The 20239-nt window shown below is 42.7% G+C and overlaps 1 protein-coding gene across 4 annotated transcripts in view; it reads right to left on the minus strand.

The window, feature by feature from the left end:
- CRLF1 (cytokine receptor like factor 1) overlaps positions 1–20239 on the minus strand; it is a 129151-nt gene that overhangs the window by 21632 nt on the left and 87280 nt on the right. For 2 of the 4 annotated variants that reach the window (XM_063928873.1, XM_063929101.1), the window contains exons 5-7: positions 16792–16949; positions 16352–16520; positions 11140–11322 (exon numbers count right to left, since the gene is read on the minus strand). In XM_063928873.1, coding sequence (XP_063784943.1) covers positions 11140–11322; positions 16352–16520; positions 16792–16949 — 510 coding nt within the window. The remainder of the gene's footprint in view (positions 1–11139; positions 11323–16351; positions 16521–16791; positions 16950–20239) is intronic. The other 2 variants (XM_063928947.1, XM_063929029.1) reach the window with 1 other exon arrangement.

The following is a 20239-nucleotide window of genomic DNA, read 5'->3' on the forward strand; positions in this document are numbered from 1 at the left end:
TTTAGGAACTGTAACACCACGTTAAGGTCCTAAGGTGCCACTGGGGGCACAAAAGGAGGCTGGATGTGCAGCACTCCCTTTACAAAAGTCTGGACTTCTGGGAGAGAAGCCAATTCCTTCTGAAAGAATATAGATAGGGCCGAAATCTGTACCTTAATGGAGCCTAACTTCAGGCCCATATCCACTCCTGTCTGTAGAAAGTGGAGAAAACGGCCCAAGTGGAAATCTTTCGTAGGAGCAGTCTTGGCTTCACACCAAGATACATACTTCCTCCAGATATGGTGATAATGTTTTGCCGTCACCTCCTTCCTAGCCTTTATCAGAGTAGGGATGACTTCCTCCGGAATACCTTTCCCAGCTAGGATTCGGTGTTCAACCGCCATGCCGTCAAACGTAACCGTGGTAAGTCTTGGAATACGCAGGGCCGCTGCAGCAACAGGTCCTCCCTGAGAGGAAGAGGCCATGGATCTTCTGTGAGCATCTCCTGAAGATCTGAATACCAGGCCCTTCGAGGCCAATCTGGAACAATGAGTATTGTCCAAACTCTTTTTTGTCTTATGATTCTCAATATTTTTGAGATGAGAGGAAGAGGAGGGAACACATAGACCGACTGAAACACCCACGGTGTCACCAGGGCATCTACCGCTACTGCCTGAGGGTCCCTTGACCTGGCACAATACCTCCGAATCTTCTTGTTGAGGCGTGACGCCATCATGTCTATTTGAGGAAGTCCCCAAAGACTTGTTATCTCTGCAAAAACTTCTTGATGAAGTCCCCACTCTCCTGGATGGAGATCATGTCTGCTGAGGAAATCTGCTTCCCAGTTGTCCACTCCCGGAATAAAGACTGCTGACAGAGCGCTTACGTGATTTTCCGCCCAGTGAAGAATCCTGGTGGCTTCCGCCATTGCCACTCTGCTTCTTGTCCCGCCTTGGCGGTTTACATGAGCCACGGCTGTGACGTTGTCTGATTGAATCAGAACCGGTAGGTCGCGAAGACGATTCTACGCTTTTCGTAGGCCATTGTATATGGCCCTTAATTCTAGAATGTTGATGTGTAGACAAGCCTCCTGGCTCGACCATAGTCCCTGAAAATGTCTTCCTTGTGTGACTGCTCCCCATCCTCGGAGGCTCGCATCCGTGGTCACCAGAACCCAGTCCTGAATGCCGAACCTGCGACCCTCTAGAAGGTGAGCACTCTGCAGCCACCACAGGAGAGACACCCTGGCCCTGGGGGACAGGCTTATTTTCTGATGAATTTGAAGATGGGACCCGGACCACTTGTCCAGAAGGTCCCACTGAAACGTCCTCGCATGAAACCTGCCGGAGGGGATGGCCTCGTAGGTCGCCACCATTTTTCCCATTACTCGAGTGCATTGATGAACTGACACTCTGTTCGGTTTTAACAGGTCTCTGACCATGTTCTGGAGTTCCTTGGCTTTTTCCATCGGGAGAAAAACCCTCTTTTGTTCCGTGTCCAGAATCATGCCTAAGAACGATAGCCGAGTTGTTGGAACCAACTGTGACTTGGTAGATTTAGGATCCAGCCATGCTGCTGGAGCACTCTCAGGGAGAGTGACATGCTTTTCAGCAACTGATCTCTCGATCTCGCTTTTATCAGGAGATCGTCCAAGTATGGGATAATTGTGACTCCCTGCCTGCGCAGGAGCACCATCATTTCCGCGATTACCTTCGTGAAAATCCTCGGGGCCGTGGAAAGCCCAAACAGCAACATCTGAAACTGGTAATGACAGCCCTGTACAGCGAATCTCAGGTACGCCTGATGAGGGGGATATATGGGGACATGAAGGTATGCATCCTTTATGTCCAGTGACACCATAAAATCCCCCCCTTCCAGGCTGGAGATAACTGCCTGGAGTGATTCCATCTTGAATTTGAACTTTTGCAGGTACAGGTTTAGGGATTTTAGATTTAGAATGGGTCTGACCGAGCCATCCGGTTTCGGAACCACAAACAGGGTTGAATAGTACCCCTACCCCTGTTGAACTAGTGGAACCTTGATAATCACTTGCTGTTCACACAGTTTTTGAATTGCAGCTAAAACTATCTCCCTTTCTGGGGGAGAAGCGGGTAAATCCGATTTGAAAAATCGGCGCAGAGGCACCTCTTCGAATTCCAGCTTGTAGCCGTGGGATACAATTTCCATCGCCCAAGGATCCACGTCTGACTGAACCCAGACTTGGCTGAAGAGTCGAAGACGTGCCCCCACCGGCGCGGACTCCCTCAGTGGAGCCCCAGCGTCATGCAGTGGATTTAGTAGAAGCCGGGGAGGACTTCTGCTCCTGGGAACTAGCCGTGGCAGGCATTCTTTTCCCTTTACCCTTACCTCTGGTGAGGAAGGAAGAGCCCCGACCTCTTCTGGATTTATGCGACCGAAAGGACTGCATCTGATATTGTGGTGTTTTCTTTTGCTGTGGGGGAACATAAGGCAAAAAAGTAGATTTATCCCCGGTAGTTGTGGAAACCAGGTCCGCGAGACCTTCCCCAAATAACACCTCACCCTTGTAAGGAAAAACTTCCATATGCCTCTTTGAGTCGGCATCACCCGTCCATTGGCGGGTCCACCGGGCTCGCCTAGCAGAAATCGCCATGGCATTGGCTCTTGAACTTAGTAGCCCAACGTCTCTCTGAGCGTCTATCATATATAAGACTGCGTCTTTAATGTGACCTAAGGTCAATAAAATGGTATCCCTATCTAGGGTATCAATGTCAGCTGATAAATTGATTTTAAGGTAGTTTCCTGTCTGCGATCAGCAGGATCCTTGAGGGCCGCCGTGTCTGGAGACGGTAGCGCCACCTTCTTGGACAAGCGCGTTAAAGCCTTGTCCACCCTGGGCGAGGATTTCCACTGTACCCTGTCCTGTGCAGGGAAAGGATACGCCATAAGAATCCTATTGGGAATCTTGCAATTTTTTCAAATAACGCGTTCAGCTCATGAGATGCAGGAAAGGTTACCTCAGGTTTCCTTTCCTTAAACATGCATACCCTTGTGTCAGGGACAGAGGTGTCATCTGTGATATGTAAAACATCTTTTATTGCAATAATCATATAATGAATACTTTTGGCCACTCTTGGGTGTAACCTCGCATAATCGTAGTCAACACTGGAGTCAGAATCCGTGTCGGTATCCGTGTCTGCTACTTGGGACAGGGGATGTTTTTGAGACCCAGAAGGGCCCTGTGACACAGCCAAAGCCATTGATTGACTCACTGTTATATCCCTAGACTCTGCTTTGTCCAATCTCTTATGTAATAAAGCCACATTTGCATTTAAAACATTCCACATATCTAACCAATCAGGTGTCGGCGTTGCCGACGGAGACACCACAATCATCTGCTCCACTTCCTCCTTAGATGAGCCTTCCGCTTCAGACATGCCGACACACACGTACCGACACTCCCACACACTCAGGGATATATCTATATGGAGACAGTCCCCTAATAAGGCCCTTTGGAGAGACAGAGAGAGAGTATGCCAGCACACATCCAGCGCCACCGGACACTGGAATAAAATCCCAGTTAGTACAGCGCTTTTATATAAATATATATATAAATACACTCACTGCGCCAATGAAATGTGCCCCCCCCCCCTCATTTTTGCCCTCTGTAACCTTGTTCAGCAGGGGAGAGTCCGGGGAGCCAGCTTCTCTGCAGTGTGCTGTGGAGAAAATGGCGCTGGTTAGTGCTGGAGGACCAAGCCCCGCCCCCTCACCGGCGGGCTTCGGTCCCGCTCAAATTATTTATACTGGTGGGGGTTTATTAATATACTACCTCCGCTGTATCTACTTTATCTGCCAGTGTCCCTAGAGGTTTTTATTGCTGCCCAGGGCGTTCCCCCTGCGCCCTGCACCCTTACAGTGCCCGCTGTGTGTGTGTTTGTGTGGGAGCAATGGCGCGTTACCTCAGTGGAGATCTGAAGTCTTCTGCCGCCTGTGAAGTCTTCTTTTCTTCTTAATACTCACCTGGCTTCTATCTTCCGGCTCTGTGAGGAGGACGGCGGCGCGGCTCTGGGGTGAACGGCGAGGGTGAGACCTGCGTTCCGACCCTCTGGAGCTAATGGTGTCCAGTAGCCTAAGAAGCAGAGCCTATCATTTAAGTAGGTCTGCTTCTCTTCCCTCAGTCCCACGATGCAGGGAGCCGTTTGCCAGCAGTGCTCCCTGAAAATAAAAAACCTAACAAAAAGTATTTTTCAGAGAAACTCAGGAGAGCTCCCCTGCAGTGCACCCAGTCTCCTCTGGGCACAGGATCTAACAGAGGTCTGGAGGAGGGGCATAGAGGGAGGAGCCAGTGCACACCCATTCTAAAGTCTTTAGAGTGCCCATGTCTCCTGCGGAGCCCGTCTATACCCCATGGTCCTTACGGAGTCCCCAGCATCCTCTAGGACGTAAGAGAAACCATGTGCACTGCAGGTGGGGCAGATACAGATGGAGCCTCACTCATCTAGGCTTCTCTGCTGCACCTAGGTGCACCAAGGCTTATTAGCAAAAGCCTTTCATCTATTGTTCTCAGCTGCAATACAATACAGAGAGAACAATACAGCAGGGGATTAAATCCGACTGCCCTGGCTCAATTAATCCTATTAAAGGGATAGGTGAGGAGGGCTCCATCTGTATAACATTTACAGAAAGAATTAGATTTGGGTGGGTTATTTTGTTTTTTGTTTCTGTGCAGAGTAAATACAGGCTGCTTAATTTCTACACTGCTATTTAGATTTCAGTTTGAACACACCCCACCCAAATCTGTTTTTCTCACAAAATTCTGCAATTTTTCTTTATATTTTTACATATGTAGGGAGACATTGGCATTGATAGTGTAGGGGTGTACATGCCCACATGGCTCTGGCCACGCCCATACAGCACTGATCACACCTCCTCTTTTTCTTACAATAGGCCCTTGAATATTTTCAGCCCCAGGCCCATGTGGACCTTAATCCGTCCCTGGGTAAATGTAGTACTAACAGAATTTTGGGAATGATAATCATTGTTGAACATGAACAATTAGAATGTTCTGTTCATTCATGGCCTCAGAAAGGTGCACAGTGCATCAAGCTGCCAACAGAAGATCATGAGAATCGTTTTCATTTAATTTAATTTAATTTTTTTTTTACAGCACAAATGTTAGCTTTATTTTTACACTGCAATTTAGATTTCAGTTTGAACACACCCCACCCAAATCTAGATCCCCCTGCACAGAACATCTGACCCACCTGCAGTGCAGCATGGTTTTGCCCAGTTGCTTGCTTCTTTGCTTTACTTACAAACATGAATCAGGCCCAATGTTTGTTGATAATGGATGGGGTGGAATGTACTTTGTATGGACAGGCTGCTGGTGAAGGTGCAAAGAGGTGGGAGTTATGGAAGTCTGGTAATGAAAGATCTCTCCCTCGTTACAGATAAGCATTGAGTCGCCAAATAATTATGACCACCAGGTAATTTTATGCGGGTGTTCTATTCAGTTCACCGGGGAGGGAGGGCGCCGTTCGTAGCTGCAGAATTCAGGCAGTTTGCCGTGTGCTGGAGTCCGGACTGTGGTGCTGTGTTTGTGTAGATCTCAGGGAAAAACAGCAGTGAGATGTCCTTAACATGTTTCTCCGTGAAACCGTGGTTTGATTTTCACGGAGAAACATGTTAAGGACATCTCACTGCTGTTTTTCCCTGAGATCTACACAAGCACAGCACCACAGTCCGGACTCCAGCACACGGCAAACTGCCTGAATTCTGCAGCTATGAACGGCGCCCTCCCTCCCCGATGAACTGAATAGAACACCGCCGCTCCCACCAACCACAACGGATTCCGCATGCTGACAGCCAGCCTCACATGAGACTCTAAGGAATAAGTGGTGAGCACAACATTGTTTAGCGGTCGGGGGAGGTAGTAGCATAGCACCCATCGTTTATACAGCTGAACATTCACCATCTAGTGAACACCATTCACATTCCCTAAAACAAATTGGGACTTTATAATTTGCTTTGGAGCGAACCAGCCACACTGGTCTTTTGGATGTGGACATCTGTGCAATATGCAATTGGGATACAGTATATGGTAGCGTGTAAATAATATCAGCAGTGAGAATAATTCTTTTATGAAAATATGCATTGCATTTTTTATGCTTTTATTTTATGTGATTGAATAAAATGTTTATATAGTAATGATCGGTATCTAGCGCTCTCTTGTGATATTGCATGTTTCACAATTACTTTCTTTCTCTTACGCCTGCTCTGTTGGATGGTCCTCATCTGTTGCATTTATGTACTAGGGACGTGCGATGAGGTAAATGGCTGGTGAGGCACTGGTTAGTACCAGAGACGTGCAGAAAAGTTAGGTAGGGGAGGCACTGCCTCATGTGCCATAGACTTTTTACTCCAGAGTTCTGACAATAAAAATAATTACAATAACACAAAGAAGATATTTATAATATATTCTTTGTATTTTTCATATACTTTATATAGTCAAACTCTGGCGTATTCGTTAGTATGACAGGAAAGGCTCTGCCTCACCCCACCACACATCACTGTAATGTACTGTATGAAATCCTTAGGCCCGAGTAGGTCCAGATGGTTCAGAGGCAGCATCCGCTAATATGCTGTACAGTATTGGCTTAAGGCTGCAATGACTTTTGCATTCTCTCTGCGTTTGGGTAACCCAGGGCATATGTTGTTCACTACCGTTGTTGGGGCATGACGGGCTTTACTTAATTATTCCTCCCAAAGAAGATTGATCATCTGGTGATCTCCCAAAGGTTTTTTACAGGTTTCACTTCCTATGGATTGTCTGTTCCCCCTTCTTCCCTACTAGGAATCGCTATATTTAGGCAAAAGTTTGGGTTTTAATTATTTTTGCTGTATTTTATGTCATGTTGTTTCCCAATTACCTTGGTACATTTTCATCTAGCGAGAGGCATCTAGTAGAGCCATCATCCCTGGTTTCTCTGGCATTTTATTGGGGGAAGCAATGCTCTTCAGCCACCACAAGTGCAAGAAATGGGGGAAGGGTGAGGAGTTTTTTCCTAACCATGTGGGGACCTAGACACATTCATTGTGGTGGGGTTCAGTATTGTACCAGATTAGGGGAAGTTGGTTCTCCACACCAAAAGTTACTTTGGGCGCCATCATTGGTTTATATTGTGTTGGCTGAAGCTGACTGGCTGTACTGTTTTCACAGCTGGGGTCTGTATTAGGGGTTTTGTCTTCATTTTGCAGAGAAAAGCTGATTTGGCAGAGGACAAATGCAGGTGGGACAATAGCTTGTCTTGACCTGGAGCCTAGGTGGGTTTGGAGGACTTTCACAAGAGCTATAGCCATCGTGGTGCTTTGCAGTGGCCACATAGTTTTCTTTAGTACAGTAGGTCTGGATGACTCAATTTTAGTAATGTGGGTTTAAGTTGTTGTTAAGCTTTTTTCTTTTATAATTGGCATGTTAAGGTCATGAGGATGGTGTGCTGTGGTTCCTTTTGACGTGAAGCGAGTTTGTCAGTGTTTGGACTGTGACAGTTAAGGGCTGATGGCTTCTCCACAAACTCAAGTTATGTTGGGGGCATACGACCACCCTCATTTGGCTGTATGGCGTTTTGGCTGGAGTTGACTGATTGTCATAATTTCTTCAACCACCCATTCTTTTCTTATAATTACAATTAATTAAAGCCAATTGTATCTCTGTCTTATTTCAGTTATAGTGATGACATCAGAACTCACTTGTCGAAGTCAAAAATATTACATAGAGAGAACATACAGACTCCACACATTATGAGTCGCTATACTTGCGAATACGCACAGCGCGCACCGCAATATATGGTAACATATGCATTTACACAGACATGCCACAAAGATATATTCAACACATATTTCATACAGCACATAAATTTGAACATACCAAGCGCCAGACATCATAAGGTTTTAAATTATATAATGGAGTAACATCATGTATGTGTATTATTGGAATGGAGCAAGATGGACATGTCGTGCTTGGTGTCACAGTAACCAGAAATAATGTGTAGATTAATTTGATGCCTGTTATTAAGTTGTAGCACATTGCCATGAGTAGTTATGATTGAATGTAGAAATATAAAGCCACAATTCTGAAGAGAACAAAAGGATTCCATTTAAAGCTTGTGATAGACAGGAAACTCATGCCAGCCCTTTTGATGTCTTCAAGGCTTACATATGAACTGACCAATGACTCATCATGAATAAGAAAGTTCCCTCCCCTAGACTAGTAACAAGAGATCTGTATACGCCCCCAAGAGACTCAGTGTATAGGTGATCACACACAGAGCCAGCTGCTTTCCCTTCTTTGTCCCAGATGATGGTGGAGATGCTGACTGTCCAGTGGCTGCATGATTTTACTGAGAGAGAGACAGTGATATGGGGCGTAGTGAGCATTTGAACAAAATATGGTAAATGTATTGCTGGCCATGTATGTATTTGAATTAGTTTGTAATAACTGCTTACTGTGTAAATTGTAACCATGTAACTATATATATATATATATACTGTACATTGTGATATATTGAATACATATCCTTTTAATAACAAATATATACATCAATGAGCTTTGGAACTCCGATAATGTGTGAGTGTATTATTTTCTCTTATGGGATGCAGTGTTTTGCAATGTATGCATTCATAGCACATGGTAATAAGATGCGCAGGCATCCACAGTATATATTAGAGCTGGCATTTTAAATATTTGTTAGAAAGCAATTTGACGTTTACACACTGATTAAAAGACATCACGTACAATAAATTACTATTTATAAAAATATTATTTCCAGTAATTTATCTCAGAGGTATTAGGATCACTATTCTTTTACATGTTGATATACACTGTAGTGACTTATTACTTATGCAAAAATAATGCTTTATAAGTGCAGAGAAGTAGTTAGTCACTTTAAAAGGTTTGTTGGGTTTGGTTGTTTGGATGATTGGTTGGCTGGATGAGCTGAACAACAGTACTAACAAGTAGGGAGATATGTTGAGTTGGAGTTGGGGCAGCGTCTGTACGCAATTGTGTTTTAAATGTTCCCTTTACTGATTACATTGTCCAGGCTGTTTTCTTTAAGTTACATATAAACCAGGCACATAAACTACTGATGTATCATACAATAATACAGGCATATATACTATTGATGTGCCATTCCGTAATACAGGCAGATATACTAATGTATCTTTGGGACTATGTAGGTGTCCAGTAGTGGATATAAAATGTCACCAAGCCCACCCCCTCCCCACATATTGGGCCATGACCCCCCCTAAACACACACGCCCAGGTTACGCAAAGTCTGGATGGCGCCGTTTAACCTGCTATAACACAGGCACATACCGTATTTTTCGGACCACAAGACGCACCTGACCATAAGACGCACCTAGTTTTTAGAGGAGGAAAACAGGAAAAAAAAATATTCTGAACCAAATAGATTCTGTTACATTGTCTTATATAGCGCAGCAAATTCCTTTGCGCTTTACAATTGTAAACAGAGATAAAACAAATTGTGTAACAACAGACAGACTTGGAGGTAAGAGGGCCCTGCTGCAAGCTTACAATCTATACTGTAGACACAGACATCAGCTTTACAGGCTCTGAGAAAGGAAGAGGTGAGGGGTGGGGAGAGCGGGGGGACTCACTTTATTGCCTGTCACAGCCTGTCAGTTTACGCTGCCCAAAGCACTCTACTCTGAGGAAGGAATCGGAGGAGGTGAGGGGAGGGAGCGGAGGAGTCACGTGATGCCGGCGCTCTCAGATGACGGGCTCTGAGATGACGGCAAAGCAGCAGCAGCCGACAGGACCCACCGCTACCCGCACCCGATAACTGCTGCCTCTCCCACCCAGTGCGCTCCCACCCAGCGCATTGAGAGCGCTCCATAAGGTCTTTATTGCTCTATTCGGACCATAAGACGCATGTACTTTTCCCCCCACATTTTTGGGGAGAAAAAGTGCGTCTTATGGTCCGAAAAATACGGTATACTGCTGCTGTAACGTATACAGCCATAAAATGGCATGCTACAAATGAAGAACTGGCCTCATCCGGTGAGTTTGCCAACTCATCCCGGCTCTCAAGTTGGATCTTTATTTCAGAAGCAATTTATAAGTATCTGTTGAATTGGTTGTAATCTGGTAAATTCTGGAATAACTATGAGAAATTCTGGAATAACTATGAGAAAGTTATAATTACTGCTTGCATTCATATAATATTTAAAGACAACTTGAAGTGTGATTCTTTCCATACCATGACAACTGAATAGGTTTAAATGGCACTGATTGCAATTTAATGAACACATGGCCTAATTCAGCATGAACGCAGCTATAAATGCATTTGCATGCTGAATCTTTCATCTCACATGTGTGAAAGCCTCTGCCTAATTGACAGGCAGAGGTGTTCGTGGGGCAGGAGGGGGCATCACACAGCATTTTAGGGGCGATGTTGTGGCATTGGGGGGCGTGTCTGGACCATTTGCAGTGTGGGCTGCGGCGGCTGCATGACAACACACGCAGACACTGCGATCCGAAAAATGGTGGCCCGCTGTCTCACTTAGCAGCTAGGCTGCATGGAATGCATTTAAATTGCCAGCTGTTGGGATCCCGGTGGTCAAGAGGGCAACCCTAAACATTCAAGAGCATCACTGTCTTGCGACGCGCTTGCATGTTTGCGGGTGAGGGGTGCAGGACCTGGCATGCATGGCGTCCCCCCTCATGTCAGACCCATGCTGAATTAGGCCCTCAGTAAGTATTTTGAATTCATTTTGCCACATACAGTAATATTCTCCACTACCTGGAACTAGCCATGAATAATTAAACAATCAATACAAGAATTTTTTTAAAAAAAACCTTGATAGAAATTATAGTTTCCTGGCAAATGCAGAGCAGCTTGTTTTTTCATATTGAAAACTTCCGGAATAAAGAGCTATCCTATATATACTTTTGCTGAAAATTGTCATTTGATAACATAGTAAATAGTTTTTAACATATTAAATTTAGTCAGAAGTTATATATAATGGTATATCTAATATAGGTTTATTTGGCCTTGCTATCACTATGTGATATTATAAATGACTTCCACCATGATGCCTAACCAGTATAACGTTGGGAGTAATATGAAAGGTACAGAATAATAAAGTGTACCTTACCTACCTGGTTCCGCGTTTTGTGTGATTTCTGTAGCCACACCCTCCACTGGTCATAGAGCTTGATGCTAAGGTTGGAGCAGCCATACGCATGTTTCTTCACCCATCCGAAGAATTGCTTCAACTCTCGTCGTAGGGTGGAATTCTGCTCCCCACTCTTTGGATCGCATACCCCTGTGATCCTCTCTAAACAGCACACAAAGTATAACATTATAATTGGAACTCATTCTGTTACTGGAATTCTTTACCAAATTGTTCTCATAAGAGATCACGTGCTTGAAAGGGTTCTTCACATTTATATGGCTTTCATTTTTCTCTTGTACATGTTCTCCTGCAACTTTTTTGTTTTTGTTTGTTTTTCTGGCTTCATTCTGTGCAATTGAGTTGTGTATTTATATATTTGGAGAATTTTGCCATGGGATACAACAAGGGTTGGACTGGTCATCTGGCACTTCTGGAAAATGCCAGAAGAGCAGATGACTTGATGGGACAGTCCAGTCTAAAAGCCTGGGCGAGCAGCTCTGTTTGGCCACACGGAACATAGAAAGATAAGGGTTGGGAGCATGCTGCGAGGCCAGGCCCATGTGGGCCATAGCATGCCCTCCGTGAGACATGACCATGCCTCCTTGTTTAGTGTTCCAGTCTGTCCCTGGATACAGCACAGCTTTGATGTGTTCTCTGCATTGGATGCCGGGGTATCTAGCAGGCTACTCTGTGCTGTGTCAAATAGCAGAGAAGTTCTCCACCTGATGCTAATGGAGCAGCAGAACATGCACAAGATAATCTGAAAAACTTTTTATGTGATTATTCAAACAGCTGAGGTAAAGTTTTAGGTCAAGTATCTAAAGAAGGTTCATAAGGAGCAGTTACAGGAGGAATCACCAGAGATGCTAGAGGAGCTATAAAAAGACATATAACTTTTTCCAGATATTTGAAAACTCTGACATTTGCTTCAGTTAGAACCAAAATGGGCATTTTTATCTTCATCTGTTAAATCCCTCAGCTCACAGGTGATATTAACCTATTTTCCTTAGTGCTCCCATTGAAATATATGACATTTGTATACTGATTCAAATAAAAACATCCTCTTGTCCAAATATAGGTTTTTTTTACCACGTCTATTTGTTGTGTTAGTGTTCAAGGACAATGTTTTATAATTGGTTCATCAACTCAATATTAAACATACCTAATAAAGATATATATATATATATATATATATATATATATATATATATATATATATATTCAAATAACTTGTCACAGGACTTAGCAGAGCTGTTTTCTTCAAATCCTGTTTATATCCAGGATTATAAAAACCGGAAAATAATAACATGGAGATCAGTTAATAAATAAGAAACAGAGGACTGTTGAAATCTGCTGGCACCAGATAAGGTATAAAAACAAGAGGTATTTCCCCACTGGGAAATAATTTTGGAAACTGGCTTTTTCGCAAGAACACCAGGTGTCGGAGCATAGTTAAGACATTCCTGACAAGGATAAAGAGCAGTCTGTAGACTATTAAGTGTACAGCCAACTCCGAAACACCCTGTGTGCTCCAAATATCATCAGTGTTTGACAGTAAGGAAGATAACGTTATGCCATAAGACTAAGTCAATGTTATTGTCAAAGTGAAGACAGCTAGGCTGTAATCTAGCCACTAAAATATGTGGAAAAAACATAGGTCAAGACAATTGTGAAATTAAACATTATGGTGTTGGTTCAGTGTGACTGAGCAAGGCTATGTTTAAAAACCACTTCCAAATCAGTCTTCCCAGTAGATCAATGGGAAAAGAATGAACGTGTGTGCCATTGAGAAAATCTGTTTTCAATAGATGTTCTCTGAGAAAGAACCTGTTTGCCAATAATATTACCCTTTAATACTAAATGATAATGGTGGGATTTAGTTCAAATACTTTTAGTTTGATGTACAAAACAATCACTGGTAAAGCTTCCCAAGTGGCTTAGCGAGGGAAGCTAATACACTTCTAGTTGCCACTGGCTGTGCATAAAATCTGATCTCATGTTCTCTAAGTGGAACGAAGACTGACATTCCATTTATGGGAAGTAAGTAAAAAGTCCGGCAACAAATAGTCAGGAATAATGGTCTGTGACAACTATTTCTGTAAAATATTCACATCATTTCCACGAAAGGCATGTTAACACGCAGCTAAAACCGTCTTTTGCTTTTTTACATATGGAAAGACGGGTCTTAAAATGTAAAAAGTAGCAGCAGACGTTGATTGACAAAAATAAGATAACAATTAAAAGGTCTTGTAGGCCAAACAATAATAAATATTTTCCTGTATACAGTATGAGTAACTTCCAAGAAGTTTTTAGTTGCACTTTATATATGATATTTATTTAATGTAGATTTAGGTAAAAATATCTACAGTATAAGGGAAAAATATTAATATTATTATTATGAAAACTATTTTAAATGCTGAAAATGCATTGTTGCTGTAAAACTAATGATGCTGGAGAAAGCTTCCATAGTTATCTGTGTAACTATAATAATATAGGAGGAATTTATATTTTACCTTATTTTTGTTTAAAGGTTATATTTGTGCTCCATACTCAATAATGTTCTAAAACTATTTTATTCTGACACTTCTGTCTCTTGTTTTGCTAATGAGTAAAGAGTAGGTGCGGTTTGTTAATGTCACAAAATGATTCCATATGAAGATAATATAGAACGCCTATAAAAACGTCTATATTCTTAGCAAAGAATGGAAAATTACAAAAAAAGAGTAAACATAAAAAAATGTTGTAACAATGCATAATTGATCCATAAAAGACAATCTTAAGAACATTTTCAGGTTCTAAACTTTTATAGAATAATGATACAGTATTTTAGGGCCAAATTCAATTAGCCGCGAAATCGCAGTAATTTACAGCAATTGCCATTTTTGTGGCATTTGAGGATTTTTTGCAGGTAAAAATGGCTTTTGGCAGGTATGCATGTTCCCACGATTCACTTATTTAACTGTAAATTTGTAAAAACGGGATTACCGTGAAAATTATTGCTGGCGGTGAAAAGTGAAAAAAGGTTCAATCTGCCTGTAACCCCCCAAAAAGCTAAACTAACATCGGATAACAGTATAGAAGCTTATTATTGCTTATAATAAAAGTATTTCTGGTATTTAAATTGGGTGAAATGACTGTTACTGTATATGCATTTTTTTTTAAATGTAAACAAATGATAGAAAGTAATTTTTTCAGCAAAATAAGTGCTAAAATTAAATTCGGGGTACATAAAAATGAGTATAAGTATGTATTTGGGTAATTTTAGGGGACTTTAAAAGAAGTGGAAACAGACCGATTACTCCCACCGGCAAGTCTAAAGCACTTTTCCCACTCATAAAGTACCTCAATATATCCGTCCCATACCTTGCAACCCAAATTCATTTTGCACTGTTTCATCCTAAAAATGAGATGTCATCATTGGATAATTAAAATTAAGTAAAAACCTCTGAGTGCTTCATTAGTCATTCAGGAGGGTGTCACAGGGGTTCAGAACCAAATCCCGACATTTTTAACCCAAAATAGAGATTTTCCCCAAGTTTACCACCTGCTCAGAGTTGGTGAATTGAAATTTGTGGTAAAATTACCGCAAATCCTTGTTCGTGGACAATTGAATAGGCGCTATTTGTGATTTGTTGTAAATTTGTGGTTTTTAACACAAAATAATTGAATTTAGTGTATTATGAAACAAAACAATATACACATTCAGCAATACACTTAAAGTTGTCACACGATGGTTGTTAAAAGCCTATGTCGGGCTTATCTACACAGTTATTCTGACATGTTGAGTGCTGTTGCCAAGGTGATATAAGACAGGAAATAACAATTGTTGATCTCCTTAGAGTTTTCCAAATTAGAGCCATCCCATGTATGAAAATTGCTAAGTGCAGTGTTTTGGCTTTGAGATGCATCTTTGGAAAAGGCTTATGACTTGTGTTTACTTACATAGGCTGATCCAGGGTGTGGGGGGGGGCACTCGGGCCCGTGCCCCCCCCCCCCTTGTCGTTTCTGACTTTTCATTTCAAAAGAAGAACAGCAGCAGCACTACTGCTATTTCCGTCAGTCAGATTTGATAACAGCCGGCAGGCACTAGGACCTGCCGCTGCTCTAACAGCAAGTTTGTGTGGTCACCAATGGGGATGCTGGAGCTGCAGCTCCAGCCTCCCTCTGCTCACACTGCAACCTACCTCCCCACTGCCAGCCAGCCAGAGTCCAGCCCAGGCGCAGGGTTCAAATGCCAGCATCGAGTAAGACTGTTACTTATGACGGCGCAGAAAGCTTCATTAGCCCTCACTGCACCGCACAGTTTCCCTGCACTTCCTCCTCCACTTCCTTTACCACCATGCTAGGTGCAGTCAAACTCAGCTCAGCTTTGAGAAGGCGGCCCGTGTGATTGTGACAGGGCTGTCCTGCAGAAGTCTTCTACTGCTTGTTGGAGATCAAGATGGCTACTTCTGCTAATCAAAGATGGGCAGTTCGTGTCCTGCAGTCTGAGTCTCACTGCAGTGCCCAAAACAAGGTATGCTGCACCTGCCACCACCAACTAAAAACTATAATAATTATATTGTGCTGGGATGCCTTCCGGGCTCCCATAACTAATGGAACAGGTGGCCAACATTTCAAGGCCCAATCAGCTTTTTCATCAGGGTGAAACATTGACAATAAACCAGGATGCGCTCCTACAGCCAATCATTACCTGTTGGCGTATTCTGTGAGGCCACACCCACTGTGATGCCACTCCTCTTATCTGGGAGCACGTGTGCCTTAGGTGCATGTAAATATAACTATTACAGTTCCCCTATCATGGTGCCCCCCCCTTATATTTTCTTCTGGATCCGCCCCTGTTTACTTAATTATTCTACTTTGTTCAGCTGATTGAGCTGTGTAACTATAAGATAAACCTTATTGCTCTAAATATTAACTGTGAGACCCATGAACAGGTAATCATAACTAAGATGATTCCGTTCAAGGAATGTACTGTAATGTGTACATAAGCGTTACCAGTTATCTGACATGAGCAATAGTCTTTTACAGTATTGCCATATTCACATAATACAGAGACATGCAAAAGTGCAGACTACATGGACCTGATAATATTGTGCCTCACAATCTATATTTCTCTTCCTATTTATTTGCCTAAGGTAAGTGGTTGCCACTTACTACAACAATTATTTTTTTTTTAAATTAGACTAACCACTCCTTGGAGTAGATGCGGCAGTTGGGTTGCTCCAGTCGCTCCAGATGCCTGCTTTTTTAGAGCCATAGATCCCAAACGGGTTACACCGAACCTGAACAAAGTAGACAGTTCCAGGTTTCAGTCCAGCAAGTCGGCAGGAAGTCTGGTTTCCCACATCATCAACTACCTGTGAAGTAAAAATACAATGTAATGGGTAGTGTGTATTACACTTAGCTTTAAAGTGTACATTAATTTTCATTTGTTCATTTTCAGATTTATAACTGTAAAAAAAAGAAAACATGGCATTTAATATTTTGAATTCTTATCACTGGTATAAAACCATCATAATTGTGCTACTTTTGTTATGTAGCAAAAACATGTGGCCGTGACAATAATACATTCCTATCCAATGAAAGTACTGTACTGTATATGCACTATTGTATATGTGGCATATGCACCTTCCATTCTGTACTGTCTTCTACTCTGTATCGAATCTGGTATTTGGCTTGAAACAGAAAGTCTTTCAAAGCAGGAGGGGAGCTCCAGCGGACACTCAGTTGATCCTCCAAGTCTCCAACTCGACTCACATGGACATCTGATGGTGGGTCTGTGGTGACTGCAAAAAAATGCCAGGCATTATTAGAGGTTTATATTAACAGAAGACTGTCCAACCAACAGAACTCTCACAGCAATCACATATTTTTGTACCAACAGGGCTTCTATAAGCGAAGACACTGTATAAACATTACAATGATCTGACTGTCTACCAGATACATTCGGCATACCAGCATTCAGGGTGCCAACAATCAGAATATTGATGCCGGAATCTCGACACTGGTCAGAAGACCAGCACCGGAACTACGACACTGCTCTCAATACTGACGCCGTAGTCCTGACTGTCGGCATCCTGAGCATAAGTATTCCAGGGCTAGTTAGGTTTAGGCCACAGAAAAGGTGGGGGTAGGTTTAGGCAGTATGGCGGATGTTAGGGGTAGGCTACGGGGGGAGGGTTAGAGTTAGGCGCTAAAACGGTATGGTTAGGGTTAGGCACTAAATTAGGGGGTAGTAGAAGAGGGTTAGCATACTTACCTAACAGGTGTTGGGATTATGCACGTCGGGATGCCAGTGTCAGCCTTTTGACCGCCGCCATCCCAAGCGCCGGCATGCCATACCCAACTCCTGTCCACAAATTGTTATATCCTCCCCTATTTCCAGACTGGAGCCACAAAGGGAAAGTTAGAGCTAATGATATGAATGTGTAATGATAAAAAGGTAAGTACACAATGATCTAAAGTTTAGCAATACCTGTATTTCTATTTTCCAGGATTACGCAGCTATTTGCAAAAGCCATATCAGTAAATAGCATCTAAGAGAATATCTGTACCAATTAACATCCTGTGCACTATCAAACTAAGAGCCTTTGCTTTTCATTGCCACAGGGTACATCATTCTGGCTTCTTTATGACCATAAGCTGCAGCCTTCTAATCTATAACTATAACAAATATAATTATTGTTTAATATCCCTTGCTTGAGCTTCTTCATTGTCAATTTTACCCTGCTGATATTTTCTCTTTACAAAAACTGAATTAAAGCAATATTTTGCACACTTAATTCTTTTACAAGAACACATTTGAAAGACCTTAAACATTTGACATTGAAGCATCAACTAATGTAATAGACCTTTAACTTTACTTATTCCTCTAAGTCTAACGGGAGGTTGATTCTATGATGATATAGTTGACTGCCTGATATTGCACCATAACATTTATAGGACTACATTAAACATAGTTAACATTTAAATCTACCTCTATTGAATAAACTGTTCTAGAAGCCTGGACAGCAAATCTCATTATCTTACTTCCCTTACACAATTTCTTCACTTGGTGAAGTATAAAATAAGAAAAACACACACACACACACACACACACACACACACTCACACACACACACACACAGATCCACTCTCTCAATTAGATTTCTATGAAGATATAGCTTACATTCCCAAGTTTATATCAGACCTTCCCACTTAATAGTATTCCCACAGAAACCTAGCTTCCAAGGTGCAGTGGTTGAAACCTCTGTTTCTTTCCACGCCTTCCATTTTGCATTCTGGGATTCTAATGTTGATGCTTACAATCAGGACTGTCTATTCATATGGGCTCAATGGGCAGTTGCCCAAGGGACCCAGAAGTATATGAACCCTAGGCTGATAGCTGAGGGTCCCCTTTTTCCAGGGGAACCGGAGATATCCGATTTCAAAGCAGTGGTCCCCATCCGAGCCTGTTAATTGCTCCTATCAGCCAGATATCTCAGTTTCTGTCTTACTTAAGAGTTTTTCTGAGGGTATACTCAAAAAGCTGGGACTCTCCCCTTTCGATGGACACTGACAGCTTGTCTTTACTATGCCCAGAACCAGAGATATCAGCCTTCCAGCAGCTGGTCCCTGCTCCTGCTCCACACACCTGGTATGCAGTTTTATATATTCATTGGTAGATTGCTCTGGTTCCTGAACTCTGATCCCCAAGTTGCCAGTACCTCCTGAATATCCCAAACCTCAGAAATCTATTTATAAGAACTGTAGATATTTGAATCAAGTAATCTGCCCTCCCACTGGAAAAGCCCACTCCACTACCAACCCCTCCCCTTGAAGGCATGTACCAGGGCAACCTTATTCAACCCAATGCCCTCTTCAACAGTTTAGTGTTCTCCCTCCTGCCCCATCTCCCACCATCTGTGCAGTAAAGGAGTAATTAGCAGAAATTACTTCTCCAGGTCCTACATGCTGAGCAGAAGATCGAACATCCCCTACCGTACATGAGACTACAAAGCTGCCGTTGATAGCACCCCCCCCCCCCAATTGGAGGATGGATAGGGACCCCAGTACATTGCTTTGCCCAGGGGCCTACATTGCTGTTAAGACTGCCCTGCTTCCAATTCCCTTAGACTCTGGGGAACGCTCAAGACAATTTTGCAAAGAGAATTTTTTATGACATATTTCAATATTTATAAAATTATTATAAGCTGGACACCAATCATATTACAGTTAAATTCCTCAGGTCAAAGTCTGAGCAGAAAGTTTTTTTGCACAGTACTCTTACCCCTCATGTTACTTAGTCTAAATCTTATGCCAAACAAGTTGCCTGTGCAAGATGGCTAGCATGGTGAATGATACAGTACTGTATATTCACATATTAAGTTTAGGCTCCCCATCTTTGAAGTACCTATAATATATAACTTGAACTTGGGCCTTCATTTAAAGATGTCCATTTAAACATTGATATTAAATCATATAAATCATGTACTGTAATCACTGACAGACCACATTGGATTCATGCTCCAATACATTGATATTAATGTTCAATAGCTCTAAGCCTCACCAATCACAATGATGTAACAATGGTTTTGGTAAGGTATTTTGGGGGGTCATTCTGAGTTGATCGCTAGCTGCATTTGTTTGCAGCGCAGCGATCAGGCTAAAAAACGGCAGTTCTACGCATGCGTATGCGGCGCATTGCGCACGCACAACATACAGGCACAACGAACGATGTAGTTTTGCACAGGGTCTAGTGATGCATTTTAGTCGCACTGCTTGCCGCAGAGTGATTGACATGAAGTGGGCGTTTCTGGGTGGCAACTGACCATTTTCAGGGAGTGTGCAGAAAAACACAGGTGTGCCAGGAAAAATGCAGGCGTGGCTGGGCGAACGCTGGGCGGGTTTGATACCCGGAAGTAAGCAGACGCAATATCCACGAGCGTCCCTTGGTCTCCAGCAGCCGCCGCACAATGCACTTGCTGCTAATGAGCGTTCCCTGATCTCCAACAGCAACCGCACAGTGTGCCCGCTGTACAAGCTGTTCTGGTTGTTGGTAGACATCGACACGTGCTTGCATCTTCAACCTGTTGCC

This window comes from Pseudophryne corroboree, chromosome 1 (assembly GCF_028390025.1).
Source record: "Pseudophryne corroboree isolate aPseCor3 chromosome 1, aPseCor3.hap2, whole genome shotgun sequence".
In the NCBI taxonomy this organism is placed as follows: domain Eukaryota; kingdom Metazoa; phylum Chordata; class Amphibia; order Anura; family Myobatrachidae; genus Pseudophryne; species Pseudophryne corroboree.